The sequence below is a fragment of the Lingula anatina genome, chromosome 1 (genome assembly GCF_051362555.1).
Source record: "Lingula anatina isolate TDL-2025a chromosome 1, LinAna3.0, whole genome shotgun sequence".
In the NCBI taxonomy this organism is placed as follows: Eukaryota; Metazoa; Brachiopoda; class Lingulata; order Lingulida; family Lingulidae; genus Lingula; species Lingula anatina.
In genome coordinates this window covers 44,882,100-44,903,234 of record NC_141767.1, presented here as the reverse complement: position 1 = coordinate 44,903,234, position 21,135 = coordinate 44,882,100, and the positions used below count along the sequence as shown (strand labels likewise).

The window sequence follows — 21,135 nt, the reverse complement described above, 5'->3', positions numbered from 1 at the left end:
AAATTGCTGCCAACGTGCTGAAGACGCCGGTAAAAGTAAAGTAACGTTTATTAATATCCAGACGAAAAATCAAACAAATACCTAGTGATATTTGCTACGGCTAATTTAAATCATGATAGAAATGAAAATTTTACAATGCGTTTGCTGTATGACGCGATTTTACCCGTTTAAATACCTGAATGTGAAGTTGAAAAGAGAGGTGGCTAGGCCTAACACTGTGCATATTCCATATTAAAGATTTTTCTGACATCTGTATCCTCTAAGAATTCATAACGATGTTAGTCTGAAGTTAGCCGTTGGTGAACAAGAACGTTACCATTCCCCATTATGTAACACGTGGCGATCGGATTTTTAATTCTATTCTCTTGCACAAGTAGGCCTACTGTACACGTAGGCCTAATCCTAGGGCCTACATGTAGGCCTACCCCAGTTGGGGCCTACACTTCTTCAGTTAATTATCTTTGGTTCGTTCTCTCTTTTGTGTATTAAATTTAATGCCATTAAATTTAATACAAAAAAAAAAAAAAAAAAAAGACAATGAGACAAAGTAATTATGTGAAATAATTTTTATGTAGGCCCTATAGGCCTATGCATTAGGGCCTATTCTATTTTTGTTTTATGTTAGGTTTCTCTAGCCTATTATTTATTTTATATTAATTTATTTCTATGTACTCTGGTAGGGCTTTTATGTAGTGGCAGGTTTTAAGGCGTCACAGGAATGCCAGTTTACCACTCATTTTTAAGACCCTTTTTTTTCTTTTCTACACTGCAAGTGCATATTCTTCATAAGAGCACCTGAAAACCTAGTTGTCTTAAGTTGAATAAACTGACGGAGACTCCAAAATGATCAAGTACGACATGAACAAAACAACACGATGATTTTCATACTTGATCAGTTCTTATAGCTTTAAATTAGTTAAGTGCTTACATTTAAGACAAAAACTCAGGACCTTTGCATTTAGGCTTATTTAAGCTTAGTGGATTGAAAGAATACTCGAATGCAAAGATACCTTGAAGTAGGTGATCTTCAGACTGCAAGACCATCGAATGCGAAACATTTTCCAATAAATCCAAAGCTATGATTTCCCTCTACATAGGGCCTTATACTCTTCTCTGTCTGAGAAACTAGCATCTCTACTGTTATCAAAGTCGTTAACATACCCAAAAAGATAAATCTGTGGGCCAATTTCCTGGGTAATTAGTCCTACCGGTATCTACTCGTATCATTTAAATTAGTTATTTGCTTCGTAGGTCTCCAAATCTAGTGTTTAAAACAAACATCTTTTAATGGTTAAAAAATAAGTTTTTAATAGAATTCCGTACTTGTTCTCAAAACAACAGGGCCATCGATGCCTTTTCTCTCATTCCCTTCTTTAATAACATTCAATATCGGTGACAACGGAAACTAAGACCTGAGAATAACCCTGGCTGAAATAAGGCCTCTTTACGACTTTTGTGGTCTGCATGCTTGCGAGAAAATTGATGGATAAGCCAATTTTTGTAGCGTGAGATGCCCCAATCACATTTTTTTAAGTCAAAATGATTGATTTTAATGGAGGACTTCGCGCGCAAGATGCTGATGATGATGAAAAAAATCACAAGGGCGTTGGCGGGCATGCAGGGCACAAAATCTCTGTCAGAGGCTCTTCTATCTGTTACCAAATCGGCCGGGCTGTTACAAAATCGGTCCTTCAACCAAGAAGGGCTTCTGGTGCAAAGTACAGGACACGTGTCCTCGTGCACTAAATACGGATTTTAGCTTCATGCTGTTTGGTGATTATTACTTTTGATTAGTTCAAAGGTCTTATCGTCAGGTTTCACTAAAGAAAAAAATGCACGATAGAAGTCTATTAACGCAGTGCACTTTGCTAAACGTTTTTTGGTACATTTATCAGATACTGATGTTTTTTTTTTTTTTTTTTTTTTTTTTTACTCTTTGGTGTTCGTAAAGCATCAAGCTAGTACAGAGAAACAACCCGACTTGTGCACAGATAAAGTTAATATTGAAATTACGAATGAATGACTGACTGACTAACTGAATGAATAAAATGAAATGCCGCAGGTCTCTACCGATCGAAATCAGATTTTTTTAGACTAGGATTTTATCCCAAATGATCTAATGATTCGGCAATAATTTGATTATTTCCGGATGTTTCGGTTTTCGGTGTTTGACCTAAGTTAAATGTTATGCCTTTTACGACTGGTCGTTTTATCCACATACTTCAGCGCGTTTGAGAGACGTGAAAAAGGAAACCAAGTGTCAAAATGATAAGTGTAAAAACCGTAAGCAATAACGTGCTACAGAACGGAAATTAAAAGCCAATATTACAAATAAATCAACCAAGCCAGCAGTCTCAGACTCAAAATGTAACTAGTTTGTTTCAAAATCCTGAAGTTCAGGGTAAACAATTACGCCGTCTTCACAAATTTAGTCATCCTGGTTTAGGACCGGGAATTTTGAATTACTTAGTAAATGTAGAATTGTCTACATTAAAGGTTAGTAAATGCACAGACTTGTTATTTATGTTGTACCAAGTAATAAGTAAGAGAAAGACGCGTTTACAAGAAATGTGTCCCAGTTAGAGTTTTTTGGTCTCAGTTGTAATATTGGGAAATGTGGTGGAGACGCGTAGTACGGTCCAAACAAAAACGTCACTGTCTTTCACGTGAATAGAAATGAGCGTTGACAGTTGATAGGAGTCAGTTATACAGCAGTTAGTCGTTGACATACAATATCCTCATCACTCCTTCTGTAAGCTCAGTGTGACAGCTAGTTTCATCGTTTTGTCTGAAGCCCATTGTATAAACAGGTGACATGCGCACGAGATTGAAGAGATACTATAAAGACTGGGTATCAGGTATATCTGTCATTTCCATGCAATACAAGGTGAATGATGTAGTTTATTTTTCACACCCGTGACCACCCCACCTCTGCGAGGTTAATAGCACCACTGTCACTTTTAAAGTAAAAAAACCAAACCCATCAAAATTTGACATAAATTGAGGAGTTATGATAGAACTCACCTGTAGATTTCACAATTTATGGCAGATGACCGAAGGGATCGGAGAAATATTTCGAAGCTGAGGCTTCCGAGGTATGTGATTATAATGTGCTTGTTTATGCCATGTAGCGGAGAAGAGGAGAAAATTGAATGTTTTTTAAGTGACAAAATATAGGATGTGAAACACACGTTAAGTACTTCTTTTACTTTTCTGACGACAAGTAATATTTTTAAATCATTTTTTCACAGATGAATGCTATAAATTAATGTTGCATAAACAAATAAAATTTACCAGCTCCTGACAAATCTTGCCACCCGTCTACGCGAAAATCGAGCTCGATGGGATGAGTTTTTGCGGGAAAATCTTACACTATGCACATTAAGCAGGCAATTTTACTCCCGTAAATGACAATATTTCCATTTGAGCAGATATATTTATGTATATGCATAAAGAATCATTTCTGTGTTTATTTCTGTAACATTTTTCACAATAGATCGGAAGTAGTCCAAATGAATGCTGCGCCTAGTATAGCAGGAGAGGCGTGGCTAATGTTTCAGACCAATACTTACTGTATAACATACTATATAGTAGTCTGTAGTGGACTACTATGGATTTCTTTTGCTGACGTAGAAAAAAATTTGGACCCAAAGGTTTAGACCAGTGTTGGGGCTGTTAGTTTAACGGTTTTGCCAAACCAGCCCCTGGGCTCTTCTTGCCGGTTCGCGAGGTAAAATGTTGCTCATAACGTCACTTGCAACGGCCTTATACGATTATCATAATATCGCTAGGTGTGCAAGAGTTTCAAATTCAATTTCAAAGTACATTTTTAATTAATTAAAATGTAAAACCTATGACTGACTTGTCTGACTCTCACCAAGGCGCACTGTTACTTCATATGCGCAATATTGTTTGAAGCCACCATTTCGCTCGCTAATACATATTTCATTTTGATATGATAAGGTAGTGCAAGCAGATGTTTTAATAACTCAAACCAAATAAAATATGAAGTAAAGAGGGGATGATTTTTCCAACTTATAGACAGCGTTTATTACATACTTGAGCAATGTACAATATTTTATATATTATAATTCACTAAGCCTATATTCATAAAACTCTATGAGGGATGTATGATTTAATATGATTATAATGCACTGCACATAAGCATACAGTACATGTATAAGATCAAAAAAGTTTTGCCCAACGTGGCTTCAAGGACAGGTGGCCCAAGGCTTTTGTGAGACATGAAGTCTACACTACATTTGAAAGCCGTTTGTAACTTTGGCAGCAGCTGCCTGCAGTCCATCTGTTACGACAACAGAAATATTGATCTAAATATGAATACCAGCAAGATAACGCCTCAGCGGTCAATATAATAGATTGAAGAATATTTATTAGAGAAATTGGCTCTGGCAATTAATGAATATTTTCTATATTTGCGAGACAAGGTTGAATTTCACTAAAGCAGTAATTTAGAAGGTCATACGCCCGGCTTTTGTTTATGTGCAGTGCCTTTTCCAAGCTGTTATCTGTTTATTGATCTTTCAAGTTGCCACATTACTGCTCATCCGTGGAGTTCCACATCGTCAAAAAAGGGAATTTAATCTTATTACCCGTCATTGAAATAATGATAATGCACCAGCGAGATATCATTGAATGAAAAAACACGTTGGGTTAGTCGTGATGAAAATATTAAATGTATAACGCGACGCGCCGGCCGGAGGCCCCAGCTATTTTTAGGCTCTATCGATTAATTAAGTGTCGGATTTCACCGCTTGGGTTGCTATTTATAAATGGGTATCGCTAAGTAAAGCCCTGTCATTTCCCAACCGCCGCAGGGCGCGCAGTCAAGTATTGCATACTGTAGTGGCGCAGAGCCACTTTGAATACAAAGGCAAGGAAGTTGGTGCTCCTCTAACAAAGGGCAAGCCGACCAAAGACATATAGATGAGAGGACAATTTATTTGTTCCCTTCGTCTTGTTGAATCACGGATATTTTGTAGAGCTCATCGGAAGCCCTAGGAAAACAGTAGAAGGAAGGCAAGTTTTCCATGCACATGTTCTGTGGATGATTTAAACAAACTGAATAATTATTAGAGTATTGACGGAGAAGCGTTGCAAGGATTTCTTGTTGTAGATGAATGTTCAAGCTGTTTAGCACCACAATTCTGCTTCGGGTGGTCTTCAGCCAGGAACGGCAAGTACGCTAACAAATTTATGATTTGGCTTCTTGTCATTAAAGTGCAATCCTTAATCGTCTTCTCGACCTTGGGTAGGCTATAAAATATTACGTGTCATAATTAAGGATATGATCACCTAAGAGGGATTTTCCATGTCATGCAGCATTAGAGAAAATATGACCTTCACCGTCTAACTTGGCTAGGTAGGTTTAAACGCTTATTTAACTTCTGTCTAATTATTTTCACATTCTTTGTGTAGCACCTTGGCAAAACATGTCAGATAAGGGCTATCCCTACGTCGCACCCTTTTTAATAGGGTTTCACGGCATTAGTCACTATTACTGGAGCTGACTATGGTTTCTGACAGTGTATAAATCATATTCTTGCATCTCGAGTCATACTATACTAGTCATGGGAACTGAAGACATACTGGGGATATACCCTCTACCAGGGCCGCAGTTATTATTCTGTGGACATTTTTTGCTTAGGCAGTGCAGAGATTAGCCATCTATTTAACCAGAGACATATCTGTTAATATCTAGTGAAAAATCAACCTGTGGCCCTGGTAGAGGGTACTGGGGATCTATCGTAAGATAGGAAAGTGAATTCTTTTAGGGACTATTAAAACGATCAGCAATAACTTGTAGGCAAACGAGACACAGCTTAGGCTTGTATCCATAAATTCCAGATAGCCGACCTTGGTCTTTTCCCCTGCCGTTTGCAGTAAATTGCGCCATAAAAACTTCGATTTTAATGTATCTAGCCTACAGGTGGGCTTTACTCGTGAAAAGAGGCAGTAACTTAATTTCAACAACTGTATAAACGCCGAGGGTTCACTGACCCTAATAGATGAACTCTTAGCCTTTTATATTCGAAGAAACATGCCAGTTTCACCGGATCCAACGCACCGTTTAAATCTTTAGACAATATGTGAATAGCCCACAAAAAGAAAACAAAGATCTGGTGAAAATAAATAAATGGCTTTATTTTTGAAATAGAAAAATGACGTAAATCGCTAGAAGTATGTGACTTATCAATATTAAATTCGGCTGAGGCAGCGTGAGTGAGTCGTTTGAATTCTAGCAGCTGAACAATCTGAGTTAATACATTTGTGAAGTGGCGACATGATCCGAAAACCTCACCAACAGAAAATAACGCCATTTTCTAAATTTGAATATGTTTTCAATTACGTAATGCCCTATGTTTGTTGTCAAAATTTTCCATATTAATAGTAAAAGTCACCATTATGCAGTAGGAGACGCGGTCACAGAAAATGCCCACCATGGTAGACACAAAATGGGACCTTTGTTTTTGATACATTTGTGGGACTTTTATGTGATAATTAGTCGAAACTTGAGGATGCTTTGGAACTGTTTATGTATACTTGAAGCAAGGTTTGTATATATCTATGTCTACAAACAAGTAAAAGACAACTACAATTCAATGCAGGATATATTGTCGATTCATTATGCAAGGCAGGGATGTTCAAAGCCCTTACATTTATATAGGATGTTCCTATACAAGATGATTCAATCACCTTCCCATTTGTTTTCTTTGTTACGCGATTCCTGTCAGGTGAAAAAAAAACGTAATGTCCTGACAAAAACCGCCGTCATCCAGCTTCACTGAAAACAAGTCCCATTGATGTGTTGTGTGTAGCTTCAGAATACAAGCAGATTCCCCTTAGGCCACAATAAGATATCACCTTTGGTTTTTAGGAGTGTTGAATGTCTTATGAAGAAGCTGTTTCACAATCCCCAATCTTTTCATTAAATCACAAAAACATACAATTTTGATAATGAAAATCGAAATTTTTGTTTTCATCTTGTAACCATCTTTGTTCCTTGTTTTCTTTTAGCAGCAAGGTCGCGCGAATCCTATAGAATTTTGTAATACAAAACCCTAGCCTGCATAAAACCAACGTTGAGCTTTTCTTTTGCGAAAAAGAATGCAGGTCCTTTGTGTATTGAAAGATATTTAGTAATGTGCACTTTCTGTAGTACTCGATCCAGACACGCAAGTATTACTCTTATCCTGCCCAAGGTACGACCAAAGGTATTCTGTTCACGGGATATACGTGAATCAGCTAAAACCCTCGTAGGTTTTATATACTATTGAATCAATGAGTTTCTGCTCCGGTTTGTGTGCTGCTACAACTGCCATGCTGTAATAAGCTGTGAACCGTCCATAGGCTTCCTTCCTTCGAAATTTAACACTAATCCCGATTGAATGTGTGTGTGTGAGTGTGCGTGCGTGCGTATGCACAGATATGTCACAATATGAGCTATGTGTTTAGGGAAGGTGCAACAGCTACCTTAAGTTCTATAATCCACACACGAAGGATTCACTTAAAGCATTATCTCATCAAATACATTAAACGCGCCTGTCATACTTCCAGTGAGTTGTCTTAAAAAAAGTTTTAATAATAAGACTGCCTACTTGAGAGCACTGAGCTCTGGATTACACTTAAAAGGAAGTTTGATACGCCACAGAAGACTAAAATCCCTCGTAATCGTAATGTACATTAGCTGAGTGGGCCATAATGGTGTTCATTTTCTCAAAACACCTGAGGTTGTCGTGTTCTTCCTAGCTGGTAGTCGACTTTGCCCGGTCACTTCGTACAGATCTGTCTTTTTGATTCAACGGGTTTTGTGCAAATTTTACTTCTGATGGAAATCCGATACCTTGATCTTCGTAGATTGGGTGTCTTAATATCGTCGAAAGTCTTTCATATCTGTCTTTCTAGATCACACATACTGATAACCGGATCAGTGAAAAGAATAGATTCCTTGGCGTATTCAGTTTTGGTCTTTTTATTTCAGTTATATACATGGAATTTATGCTCCTGTTTGACAAAAATTCAGATGTATCACTTGTAGCCGTAATCAGGCAAAATGGGAGGCTTTTCAAAGTAATAAGATAAAAGAACAGGCGCAGCAATTAAGGGATTTAGATAAGAGGAAAATGTAAATTACATTAGGCTTGTGAGACGGGCTCGCTTTAAGTATGAATAACCTTTACTTTCCATGTAGCCTAAAAAACAGGTTTAAGTATCTCCTACATTCTACTGAATTTATAGGTATCTGTGAAAATATTTGGTAGAACTTATAATAATCGGACTTGGAGACAATAGTTAAAATGTCAGTTAACGGTAAAGGTCGCCCAGTTTACCTATTCACTACAAAGACTCCTATGACGTAATTTCTGTACGGATTGAAAACGAAGGTAATTGACTATTATTGTTGCTGGAGGCATGCGTCGGTTGCCAAGGTAAGAGAAATTTTTCTCAGCTGAGACTCCAACGACTACAGTTTTGTCTCTCTGCCAGAATGTATTTGCTTTCTATATCTGGAGCAGTTCGACCATATTTTGTCATCAATGCAAAACCCACAGTGTAATAAGAATTTATGTTTACTTTCAATCTGATCAGCTTTTCGTTGATATGATTTTGATCACGCATTGCGCTCGTACTTTTCAGTGCGCGCCGACGTAATTATTTTGTTATTAATCGAGTTGATAAAGCATGCCCTAGTTTTCCCAGACTTAGCGGTATTATATTTCAGCTTTTAGTTATTTGATTGATATTTTGCGTTATAGCACTTTAGATTTAATATTTTCAGAGTTTCTAAAACCGTCCCCGATTATCTATAAAGTTTGCTCCCCCACAAATCGCCACCTATAAAAATTTTGCTGTATGTAGGATACCAGGATGTTAAATTGTTTCCCACATGATTATGAAAACTTTCAGTTGATTATAAATTATTATCATGTCATTCAGATCGCAGTGCCCACGGCTGTGCTATGTACAAGGTTACAGGCAGACGATGCTGTGATGATCTGTGTAGCCGGTGTGACAGGAATGGTAGTCTGCTAGAAACCACAGTCCGTTCCCCAACACTTTGTACAGGTGACATTCGTCCCACATACTAACCCCAACACTCCGACTTACCCTAACCTGTACTAAACATATCGGAACCTCGGACTTCCATTCCTAGGACTGCCATTCCTGCCACACCTGTATATGATGTGCATGACCATGTATAGGTCCCAAGTTTTTATCACATCTTTTCATCTGTGCCCTAACTCATTTTACATTGGAAAAGACTTTCACAGACACGCTGGTATATTAGTGTGAAACATATATTCATTATCTACCTTCACCAGCTGATTCATTTTAATGCAGGTATATAGCTTAATGAGGCAACTGAACATAAGCAGTGATGCCATGAAGCAAAACAGTCATGCGTTCTATAAGAAGGTCATTAATCAAGAGAAAGCATATCTATAAAACTGAGCTATGATTAAGTAGTAAGATATCAGTGAGTGTAACTGATTAATGACAGGAACCGTATATAAAAACCAAGCGCTTATCAACGGATATAAATTAACCACGTGTTTGATTTAATTAGTTTAAAGGTAAATTATATCTGGTTTTACGTAAGGCGTGTGTTACAATCTCTTGCCTGTCTATTTCCAGCTTCACCCCCACACCAGGTAGCTGTGCCGAACCTGTTAACGACCAGAGGCTGGGTGCCGATCCCGTTGGTTCATCAAGTCCGCGGCGAAGGCATCACAAACGTTACGATCTGGCTTCGAATGGCCCGCACGGTCCATCACCATACTCAGCAGGTTTCGGTAAATTGATTTCGCTCGCTTCAATCCACGCTTCGCCGATGTAACATGATGAATCAGAACGGCCGATGAAAGCGAGTGAGCAACATCAACGTGGGATGCATAATCCATTCTGTTCATTCATTATTGTTATTATTGGAAGCGCAGTGAAAGCTTTGGAGCATTCCTAGAAATTGTCTTGAACGGACGGAAGAGATTTTTCAAGAGATTTAGGGAATTCGATCTGAAGTTTGACAACTACGCTACTAACCATGGATGTGGCGCTTGCCAAGGGTTTCTTTTTGTTGTACTCAATAATCGAACATTCTAAGAAAAGGCTGACAAAATCAATTCTCGGAACAGTCTCTGGACATGTTTAAAAGGACTAGGTGCGTGTTAAAATATTCATGTTTCTGAAGAAAATCGTGAGGTAGCTGGACAAATGTTTGACACTTACAACATGCCAGCTGCTCATGCAAGCAATTTTTCCATAGTGAGTGGACTGGAGACAAACCTCTCTAAAAATATAGTGGCAGCAGACTACAATGGGAAAATGGCAGTGATCGGTGGCGTCGAAGATGACCCCGTGAAAATAGCCATAACAGTAACATTAATGTCAGTGGTTTTTCTAGTCACAATCTGCAGCAACCTTTTAGTGTTTGCAGTATTTTACAAGCGCCGGTCGGCATTGTTGACTATATCGAATCGGTTTATATTGAATCTGGCTGCGGGTGACTTTCTGATGGGACTTCTCGTAATGCCGTTTGCACTGACATCAGCGTGGACCCAGGAATGGGTTTTTGGCAACCTCTGGTGCCAGGTCACGGGGGTGTCGAACACGCTGCTTTTCGCCGCGTGTATTCTTACTCTGTTGCTCATATCGGTGGACAGATACTCAGCTATTACTTCACCGCTGCATTATTCTATGAGGTTCACGACACTGCGTGCCAATCTCATGATCTGCGCGGTATGGATTCTGGCTAGCTTATTTGCAATCCCACCACTGTTCGGATGGAACTACATCGAATTCCAAAAGCACAAATGTCTCTGCACTGTCAAGTGGCGAACACAAGTCTTAAAGGACAAATTTTACACAATATTTTTATCAGTATTATGTTTTATCATTCCTTTTCTAATAACATTATGGGTTTACATCACTGTATTTCGAGCAGCTCAGAAAACGAGCGCGCGGGCAAGGCGAAATAGCGTTCAACCCGAGCTCAGTAGCGACGATCTCTTACCCCGGGAGGGATCGAGGAGGGGGAGCGCTCAGGGTGTTGCTGGCAGCAACGGGCTTCGACGGCGAAGCAGCATTCTAAGCCGCAGTATTTCGCTCTTTCACAAAGATGATCGTAAAGCAGCAAAAACTGGCATGATCGTGATGTCGACATTTTGTATATGCTGGGTACCATATTTCATAATTATTGTCCTCGAGTCGACTATGTCGGACCCCTCAAGTATACCTTCTTTGGTGGAAGTTTTGTCCATTTGGCTGGCTTTTACGTCGTGTGCACTCAATCCCATAGTGTACGTTTTCAGGAATAGAGTGATTCAAAAGGAGTTACGGAGATTATGGAAAAAATGGAAGTGCATGAAAGATCGATCGCATTTTAGAGATAACCAAAGGAATAAAAGTGTCATTAGCTTTAAAGAAACCAAAGACAGAGAGGCTTTACAAGGAGTTGATACAAAACAGAATTGTTTGAAGGTTCGGTCATTTTCAGCAAGTTCTACCATCAACCGATCTGACTCATCGTCTACAACTTCATCAGGCAACGAAAAAATGAAGAAAGCTGTTACTATTAGTTTGCTTGACAATCACACAGACGGCAGACAAACGAGCGAACACCACGAACCTGTCGAAAACTGCAACAATCAGGAAACACGTAATCTCAAAACAACGACTGAAATGTTAGACACAGAAATGAAGACCATGGCATCCCCTTCATCAGGTACAAGTTTGTCAAACTTGGCCGAAGGCGCTGATAACATAACTAGAACTAAAGGGGATGGTGTTCATTTCTTTATTGGATGATTGGCAGTTTCAAAGTGTTTCTTTTCAATGGCATTTGTGCAATAGATACCCGGTCAGTGTTTAATTTCGATTTATTTGAATTTAGTTTGATTTACAATTCAATGTAACATTTAACATGGTGAAGTGGTCGTTTTCTAAAACCAATATGATGGATGCCATAATTTACCAAAGGGTGCGTATTTCCGGCGGGCCTTGGAAAACAAATTATATAAGTCTGCAATTAATCATGACATTCTGTAATATCATATTTATAAATCATAATGGTGGAGACGAGCGAGAAAGCAGCTGCCGTCAGCATCTCGACAGCCGCGTGAAAGTTTGGTCCCCAGGCCTTTTATATATTTGTCATTGTTAGACTCTCTGACAAGTGAACAAGACTCGCAAGCATTTCCGATGTTCTATGTATTGACCTTTTTTCTCTAGTTTCATATGAGAGTGACTGGATACGTCCGACTTGCTGTGAAGTCAAGAGTGAAACCTTAAACGTGCAAGATCAAAAGCTGAATTCTGTCGAAAGGAATAGTGAAGGAACATGCACGGGTTTCTGTTACATAGTAATAAGAGAAGAGTCAGGTGTAAGTGGGATTCCCACTCAGATTCACTTCGGTGAGATTTGCTGGTATCTTAAGAAAGGTTAATCTTTTTCGAGTTCTTTATCCCTTTTATTATTGATTACGTAACTTCATCCTGCATATATTTTGTAAATATTGATTGATATATAATGTGTTCGTATGCATGTTTCAAATCTATCCCTTTACCTCTGCAGGGTATGTATACGTTGAATATAGGTGCTAATTTCGTTAAGGCTCATTGAACTTAGAATTGAAATCACTGACCGTGGTTAAGATAACAAAGTGAGCATGTAATTTATGTCTGAGAACGGTACGGTATGAAAATGCATGGATGAATGGAGTGCGTGCTCGAGACAATCTTTATACGTTACGGTAAACATTTGTTTATATTGATATTGTTCTCATTTGTCAAATAAATAGTTTTTGATTACACATGTTTGCTTTTGTTCTTTAATCTCAGGTGTGAGAGATCACATTATCCTTCTATTTTTATCTTAACTTTAACTTCAATCCCATTTATCACGCTTATTTTATCACGACTTAAACCTGAGCGGGTTATGTAAGCGCAACCTGAATGTATATCATAATGACCGCTGTGGACTATTACATCAAATTCATATCAAGGAGTTCCGCTTCGCGTGAGAAAAATTCATTCAGTTGAGGGTGAACGCCCGCTCAATAAGTACATGTGTTTGTAATGTTGGCAAAATGCCGATCAATTTTTTCTGGACCTGTCTCATGGTACTGGGTGATTAAAATTTTGAAAACTTCCCCCATTTGAAATGTTATACTGGGAAATGGTGTTTAAAAAAATTCAAATATCTTTTTAACTCTTTGAAGTATCGTAGTAGGTGATTTGATTTTGTAATTAATGATTCAATCAACACAAGGACAGATAAAATAATACAATTTAGAAGATAAGATGTATGAGTGTAATCGCAGTCTCCTACTTATGAACCAAATCTTGTCGAGCAAAATTATTCTTGTCACTGAATTTTCCGGTTAATGAGTGCACAGTTAGAGGTCTTTGCGGATTCCTGTGACGGAATTAAACATATATCAGAACGTTGTCTGAAGAGTGGTACTTTAAATGGACACCCGTGGAGATAGGTATATAAATTGTTACAGTATATCATTCATATCATATCGTATTTCAGAAAGATATATGGCCCCATTCTGTGGTAATCACTTGTCTTCAATCGCTACAAAGAAGGGTAAAACAAAATTGGCCCGTTTGTACTAAGCGACCTCTACTGGATGGCAACCATGTAGGTGAAAGTGGCTTCCTGAAGACAATTACAAAGAAGTTGAATAGACTCTGGGTCGTCAATCGTGTACTTGCTAGAAAAAAACCCCTCCTAGTCTGAATAGCTAGAGTACTGGGTGACAAATGTCATTAAATGTTAACCACAGGCTTTAAATGAACGAACGCAAAGTCGTAATATTTCACAACGAATGAGGAAGTAAGATTTGTTCATAAATAATACACATTTTGATTAAAATACTCCGTGCGTAGTCATCTACATATTAAATGACATACTTAGTATGGGGGCCGTAGCGATAGTCCGAAGGTTCAATAGTCCGAAGGTTCATTGGTCCGAATGTTCACTATAGAACCTTCGGACCAATGAACCCTTGATTAAAAAAGCGATGAAAATGTTACCACTTTTCGGACCAATGAACCTTCGGACCAATGAACCTTCGGACTATCGAGACGCCCCCCTTAGTATGTACTTAGTAGCCAATTAGTGGGTACACATATTTCCATATCGGTTTGATATTTAAAAAAATATCGATCACTTTCAAATGAAGAATTCATTTAGACCAGAGGAAATACACTTATGACTTTTTATGCAAATGAATAGAAATAATCCATCCCATCATACTACGCTATTGCACACAACACGTACTTATCACTTTGAATAATAGTCTATTTAATAGATATGTCAAACGATATTCTCCTTCGTGCATGTCCGCTACATAATTCATAAGCGTCACTTTAATGAGAAACTAATTTCTACGCCCCTTCAACTAAAAAGTAAAGCGCGTGTTCAAATGTGAAAAGAGAAATCCCATCTGTGTGCTTGTCTGCTTGTGAGATAAAAAAAAAGAGAGAGAGAGGGAGAGAGTTGATGCATGTGTGCGCTTCACAGAAATTTGTTCACACGGACGTATGTACGAGTCCAGATCCTCATTTGCTACACCGGTGAGTGCAAATATGTGGATAAGATTGAGTCCTTGTGCCAGTTTTGGCTTGAGTTTATCCTCACGTGCCAAGTGTTTTCAAAATAAATCGTTAACTTGCAGTAGCGTGAGTAACAGAATCCCAATGTTGATAAATCAAAGTTATCAATCTTTCTCCGTAAGCCCCACCTGTGCCGGTAGATTATAAATGTTCAATGGGACTTTGCCAAGCAAAACCAGCTCAGCGGATATTTCATAAAAACCAAAATTTACATTAAAGTTTTAGCTGTTTGTTTTATTAAAAGTGGCATAACACTTCTGGTTAACATTTATCAGACTGACGTCCTAGAAGAAGTTCGAAAATAAATAACAGGAAGATATTCTGATTTCGTTTATTATTAGATTTGCCGAACCAGCTTATTCTAATTAAATTAAAATGACAGGTAGTTTCAGGTAGTACCCGGCGGCATTAAATATTTTAATATTTTTTTACTGAAAATTAATATGGGGCTCATTTGATCTTATTCAATATTGAATAGTGAGTCTCTCCCTCTCTCTCCGTCTCTCATATACAACGATCGCTTGCTTGGTATCGTAATAAGGCAATTACTTCAAAATTATATTTTAATGAAATAAAAGGGGAAAATTATGCGTGCTTTTTCCCGTAACTAGCCATTAGCTGGTTGAACGCCACTGCAAGCCAATTGTTATTTCCAGTAATCGATCAAATTTTCATCCAAAGAGGAAACTATGAGAATTTAAGGGACAGTGGAAGGTATTAACTGTCAATAAGGAAGTAAGATTAAGCATCAGATATTAAGCACCAGGATTACGGGCTGATCTAGGGACTCATGAGAAAGAATCTGACATTGCTCAAGGGCGCCGATTATTGGCTGGTCTTTCATCTCAATGTTTTTTTCATCACGCCTCTCTCTTTCTCTCTCTCAGTACTTCTAAATTAGATTTATCTTCGAAAGAGAAAAAGTATACACGGCTTTCCTTGGTGTAAATTGCTAATCCAAATCTACAATTCTGTTCAAGTTTTTGATGTTTGTAGTTGTTTCCCAAAATGAACAGCGCAGCATGGTCTGCACTATTAAATTGAATTTATTTTACTTTTATTTTGATTCGTGACTTCTCATGACGTGTTGTCAAATTTACTCTCTCATGTCTTCATAATATAAGTTTTTGCATGATCGTTAAAATCAATCACAGTCTTGCTGTGATTCCCGACTTCCACTCAATAATTGATTTTTGCCATTTTTGTCCGTGCCAAATTGCTATTTTTGGCACGTTGACGGTTGGAGGGTTAAATAATTCAAACGTTTGGGTGAACTGAAGCAAAAGCTAGATGATTTATTTTCAATTGCGGGTATTAGGATACCCAGGAGATGCTATACACTTCGGTATTTAAACTAAGCAATCAATTCTGTGGATCAGAGAGAAGCCCGGTCCCGTGTACTAGAGAGTATTGTGGGATACAGGGGCCAGTGCCCATTGGCTTGCACAGGTAAACCCTGTCCTGCATTTAGATCCACTAAGTCAGGTTAACCCTAACATGTATAAAACGAATGGAGGGCGGACTCTCTGTTTCACGGTCCGTCAGCTACTTCGGCGGCGACATGATTTCCTCTCCGGATGATTGGTAACTTTTAAAGTTTTTTGATATCTTGGGAGTGATTGGTTATGTAATAATATGTTTTGCAGTGTGGTAATCAATATTCATATTCCCGTAGGGTCGATTCTTTCTTTTCCAATCGCACGTACAAGATTTCGTTGTGTTTTTCTTCGGGTCGTAGACGTTATTTTAGAGTCAGTACAATCAGTTATTTGAAATATTGGTCCACCCCTCTCTCTCTCTCCCTCTCTCTCTCTCTCTTTCTCTATTTTTGAAGAAAGCAATCAAAATCACAGTCAAAATCTTAATCAATTTTATAACTTCCTGACGTCGATATAAACTTAGACGGAACATGAAACACAACATATTTTTAGAAGGGCAACATTTATAGCCAATTTAAAATGTTAAAAATAGATAATTGTTTAATTCGATAATTGATCAGACAGTGACGTAATGGGAAGCAAGCTCTGAACGCATCACAATCCGCAGTCTGCACGTGCGTTTGCGTATAAATTAGTAAACAAAAAGTGAAATACACTGTTGAATAGTCATCGAAGGTGGTGAAATGAAAGCGCCCTAAAACTTGTATTTGAGCACTCTCTCACTCTCTCTCACTCTCTCTCACCGTCCATCTATCTCAGGGGAGATAGGCGGAAGGGGGATTAGGTGGTTGGAAAAAAAGGGATATCCCGAGGTAATTCTAAACTGAGACTAATGATTGATCGAAAGTTGTCTGCGTCTCATCTGTTGCCTGCTCTTTCGGAATAAGACAAGGTTTAATAACATCGCAAATCAATAATTATTTTACAGCAGGGTATAATTTACATTGAATATAATATAAACAATAGACTAATATCCTCGGTTATGAAATTGATCAAGCACAGGACACCTACTAGTACTGTATATCATAACGCTCGCGCGCGTGTGTAAGCGTGAGTGCTGGAGTGCATGTAGATGTGAAGAAATATTCCTTTATTTTGGGGTCTTGATGAGTTCCTGCAAGTAGAATACCATGAATACCCTTACACGCAGGTGGCACAACTTATTCGCACCTTATTGCATCATCGGAGGTTACTAATGACATAATCTCCCACTGTGAAAACAAAGCTGTACTATTTCCATGATGTGCACTGCTGACCGGAGACAAACCGGGAAACCATGTTCTATGTATTGTTCTGAACCTTTTAGTATTGTTGTAATAACAAAAAATCGTCTATCGAAATACCCGGAAGAGTTTTGCAAAGAGAAAGACACTGAAGGTTCTTCCATAGAATTATTTACAAAACTCACGCAAAAAAATCCAAACTAAATGGAAAATACTGGAATTTTTCCATTTGCAACAGTTGCTTTAACTAGAAGCAATTTAGTTAAAAGTACAGGCAATTATCTTGGTGCTCAGAAAAATTCTCAGAAAATCTGTACAACAGGCGATTACTGGCGCCTTAGGGGGAACACGAGCGACTGTTTTGTTTCACTCAGAATTTGACAGGGCATAATTGGACTAAAAGACTGCTAATAAGAAATAATTGAGACGCTTTTAATCAAGTCATAAGACAGACGCGCAGAGAAGACTTGTGCGTCTTCAACGTTAACTTTTAAAAATTAGGCAAGATAGTCAAGAGACGTCCCGTAAATGCTCTCGAAAACAATATATAATTCCAATTAGGGAAGCCTGCATTTATGCAGTTATCGAAACCAGGCAGGTGGGCAATATCCAGTATAAATAATATTTAGTCTTGTGTCCTGGGAATTTGATTTCAGTTGTGGTCCATTCTAAAATACTGACCACGCTCGGAACTAGAACTAAGCGAAACGTTTCTCTTTCTTTATCAAATTTCTACGGCCCCTAAATTGTAGGCCCCTGAAATATCGATCTCGAACAACAAGCGTCTAGTTTAGTTTCATGCCTAACTGTGAATAAATTCCCATGCAGACCTTGCTTTATACGAAAGAAATAGGTACATAATATGTTTGCCAACGGAAATGATCATCACTACGGAGATTATAATTGCTAAATTTTGTGTGAATTGAATAGATAATTGCTCAGTACACGAAGTAATATTGTCCTTATATGAATGTTTTGTTCTTCGATTATATGTTACAATATGATAGTGTTTTAATACAGAAACAAAAAAATACTGGTATTCATTTTGCATATACATGGAGACTGTTTAATTTGTATCCATTAAAAAAACACTTATTATACTAATGGACATCAGCAAGAAAACCTGGCGCATGCTTCACATCACTTTTAAATATTTGGTACCTCTTGAGTTTGTTAGCACAAAATATTTAGAACGTCTCTAAACACAAAAGGAGCACTTTACTCATTTAACTAGTATCAAAAGATGTTACGTTTTTGCTAAAACATATGCTAAGGGAAGAGAAACGAGGAAATGTCAGCTTGTAATATCTGTGTGTAAGAACGTGCGTACCTGCTTGCGTACGTACCACGTACCGCTCACGTGTGTATGCATGCTATAGCCTGTTCAATGTCTATCGTTTCATAAAACTTTCATGAGTCAAAAGTGTCTGTGTGTGTGTGTGTGTGTGTGTGTGTGTGTGTGTGTGAGAGAGAGCGAGAGAGAGAGAGAGAGAGAGGGTAGGTCTACATCATCTGATGGACAGTGCCAAGTGTGCCACTTGCGGTATTTGGTCACGAGGCGGTCAGTACCTCAGTTAATGGATTTCTCAGGTTTCTCAAAATACAAAGTAATAAACTAACCTACAAGGGATACAGTTCTTTAAGCGATCAGCAAGGTGTGCAAGAGTTCATGTCTACGATATCTGTAACTTTAAAAACATGGTCAGCAGTCGTTATTTATTAACGAATTAACATAGCAGACCCGAGGTCCGATCGCATTGCTATCACGAGTGTTGTCGAGACGTTTTTACCTATGTTGCCTCGTAAAGGTTGTGTAACATTCTCAGCTGTTTGATGGCTCCTGCATTGAAACTATCACAGAAAACTAAAAGCATATCATTTGACCAGCGAGAACGTGACTTAATATAGTGAACACTACTTAATTACCTATGGTGCCAGAAACAAGACAACCGTTTGTAAAACGGTCTTATAAACATTCGTGTGGAAGAGGGCGTGTGTAGAGATTAATTCGTGCAAGGTGTCCCTCCCTCCCCCTTTTCAATAATTTTACACTTTGCATTGAAGCCTTATATAAGCAAACAATGAACTGACTTAAATTCTGTAAAAAAACGGGGAAACTTCAGGATCTGTTGTTCATAGTGCTTGTTGGCAGAGGCATGGGGAGGAGGATCACAAAATGAAATTGCCAATGCTCTATACCTTGATTCATTTTCATGGTGTATTTGATATGTTTAAATTACGTCTTTAACAAATCGATTCGTTTTTGGTTCCAAATCTCTCTTAAGGTTAGCATACGAGGTGGGGAACCATATGGGCTCGTCCTTTTTCAGTGCCTAATGAGAAAATACAAATCGGCAAAGAAGTCGATTTTCCTGAAACATATCCCTTTCTTTTGTCGTGAAATACATGTACAAGCGTTTCTGGAACGTTCTAGGCCTATTTCCTCGTTACCCGTATAACATCAACAAAACAGGTGGAGGACAACGGCATGCTGAACAATTTTCGGGGAAAATGGCTAAAATAATACTATTTATCAAAATCTTTATAGGCATGAATCGCAATAATTGACAACTTATGAGATTGCAAATTCCAGAAAACTGATTTAAATCCACTTAATTTCACCACAGCTGTATCAGGCAGAGGACGAATCACTGAAAAAAAAAAATAGAAAACAAAATAAAAGCGTCGCATATTCCCGACTCCTTAAAGACCTTAAAGAAACCTGAAATAAATCAAAAACTTTCCCATTTGACACATTGCGTCCTTTCAGTTAACTGCTGTGAGTTAAAAATCAAAATAAAAGACATTTGGTTTTTATTTCCGTGTTTCAAGACCTACAAGATAGACTACGAAAGGATAGAAGTTGATAGTGATACTAGTGCAAATGTATTTTTCAGTCTACGGCTGTGAAATTCTGTATGGCATTAGTGCTTTGGAACACACACAGCGAGAATCGTCTAACGTATAATCGAAGAAGCGGCTGTCAGTGTACAGTCATAATACGAGTAAAAAAAAAAAAAGATCCCAGTGAATTTGCAGCTGTTTCAATTATACAGCCATAGCGCGCTGTTTACTTCCGGGAGAGCTTTTATCTATTTTTATGACTCAGCGAGTTATTTTTGGGCCAAATGCGATGAGAATAGACACGGGTATTATTCTCTACCGCATGTTATTATCACACAGAAAAGAACAGCCAGTGCATTATGAACAGATAATACATGTGCATTGAACATGATCAATGAATCAAGGAAGGAGAGGTTAGGAGAAACGTTATACAAGACTTCAAGTCGAAACTTTGCGTCTCGAAAACGCATCTTTTCATCTATTATGAATTTTAAAAAAGGTCAATCAGCAATCACTTATGACGCTCTCAGTACTCAGAAATCGTGTGTTTTAACACCCCACATTTTTGTGTATAATATTTGTAGAAAAAAGAACCATTAATCTGTATATCTGTTTACAATTAATTTGGGTCTAACATGTAACATAATAAATAAACAAATAAATAAATAAATAATCGACTCATGCATGGTAGCGACATGTACCAAATTTGCAATTTTTGCGATTTTACGAGTCACACAGTCTCTTTTTTAAAAAAACGTGACTAAAAAGAGACAGCTGTTCTTGGAGTTTATTGTTTTCAGTGACGAGAAGCTGTTCACCGCCGTAATAAATTATAAGAACAGACAGACACCACACTTGTTTAACACATATGTCAAAATGAAAACTGAAAATGATTTCATCGTGATCTACCAGAATGGAGTCCAATTCAAGATAAAAACAATGCTTACATGCTATTTACCGGCGAGGGATTTTCTCAAAACCATCTG

General features: G+C 38.0%; 1 protein-coding gene across 11 annotated transcripts; it reads left to right on the top strand.

Moving 5' to 3' along the window:
• The first annotated feature begins 7 nt into the window (after positions 1-7).
• Positions 8-12,830, top strand: LOC106176242 (putative G protein-coupled receptor No18). 11 transcript variants are annotated; one of them, XM_087013465.1, is made up of 2 exons: positions 8-29; positions 9,658-12,830. In XM_087013465.1, exon 2 carries the CDS (start codon positions 10,234-10,236, stop codon positions 11,824-11,826), a length of 1,593 nt encoding a protein of 530 aa, XP_086869591.1. In that variant the 5' UTR covers positions 8-29; positions 9,658-10,233; the 3' UTR covers positions 11,827-12,830. The 11 variants fall into 11 exon arrangements, with proteins under 11 accessions (XP_086869591.1, XP_013413999.2, XP_086869556.1 ...); XM_013558545.2 differs by lacking the exon at positions 8-29 and adding an exon at positions 2,951-3,095; XM_087013430.1 differs by lacking the exon at positions 8-29 and adding an exon at positions 4,752-5,040.
• Positions 12,831-21,135: the final 8,305 nt, after the last annotated feature.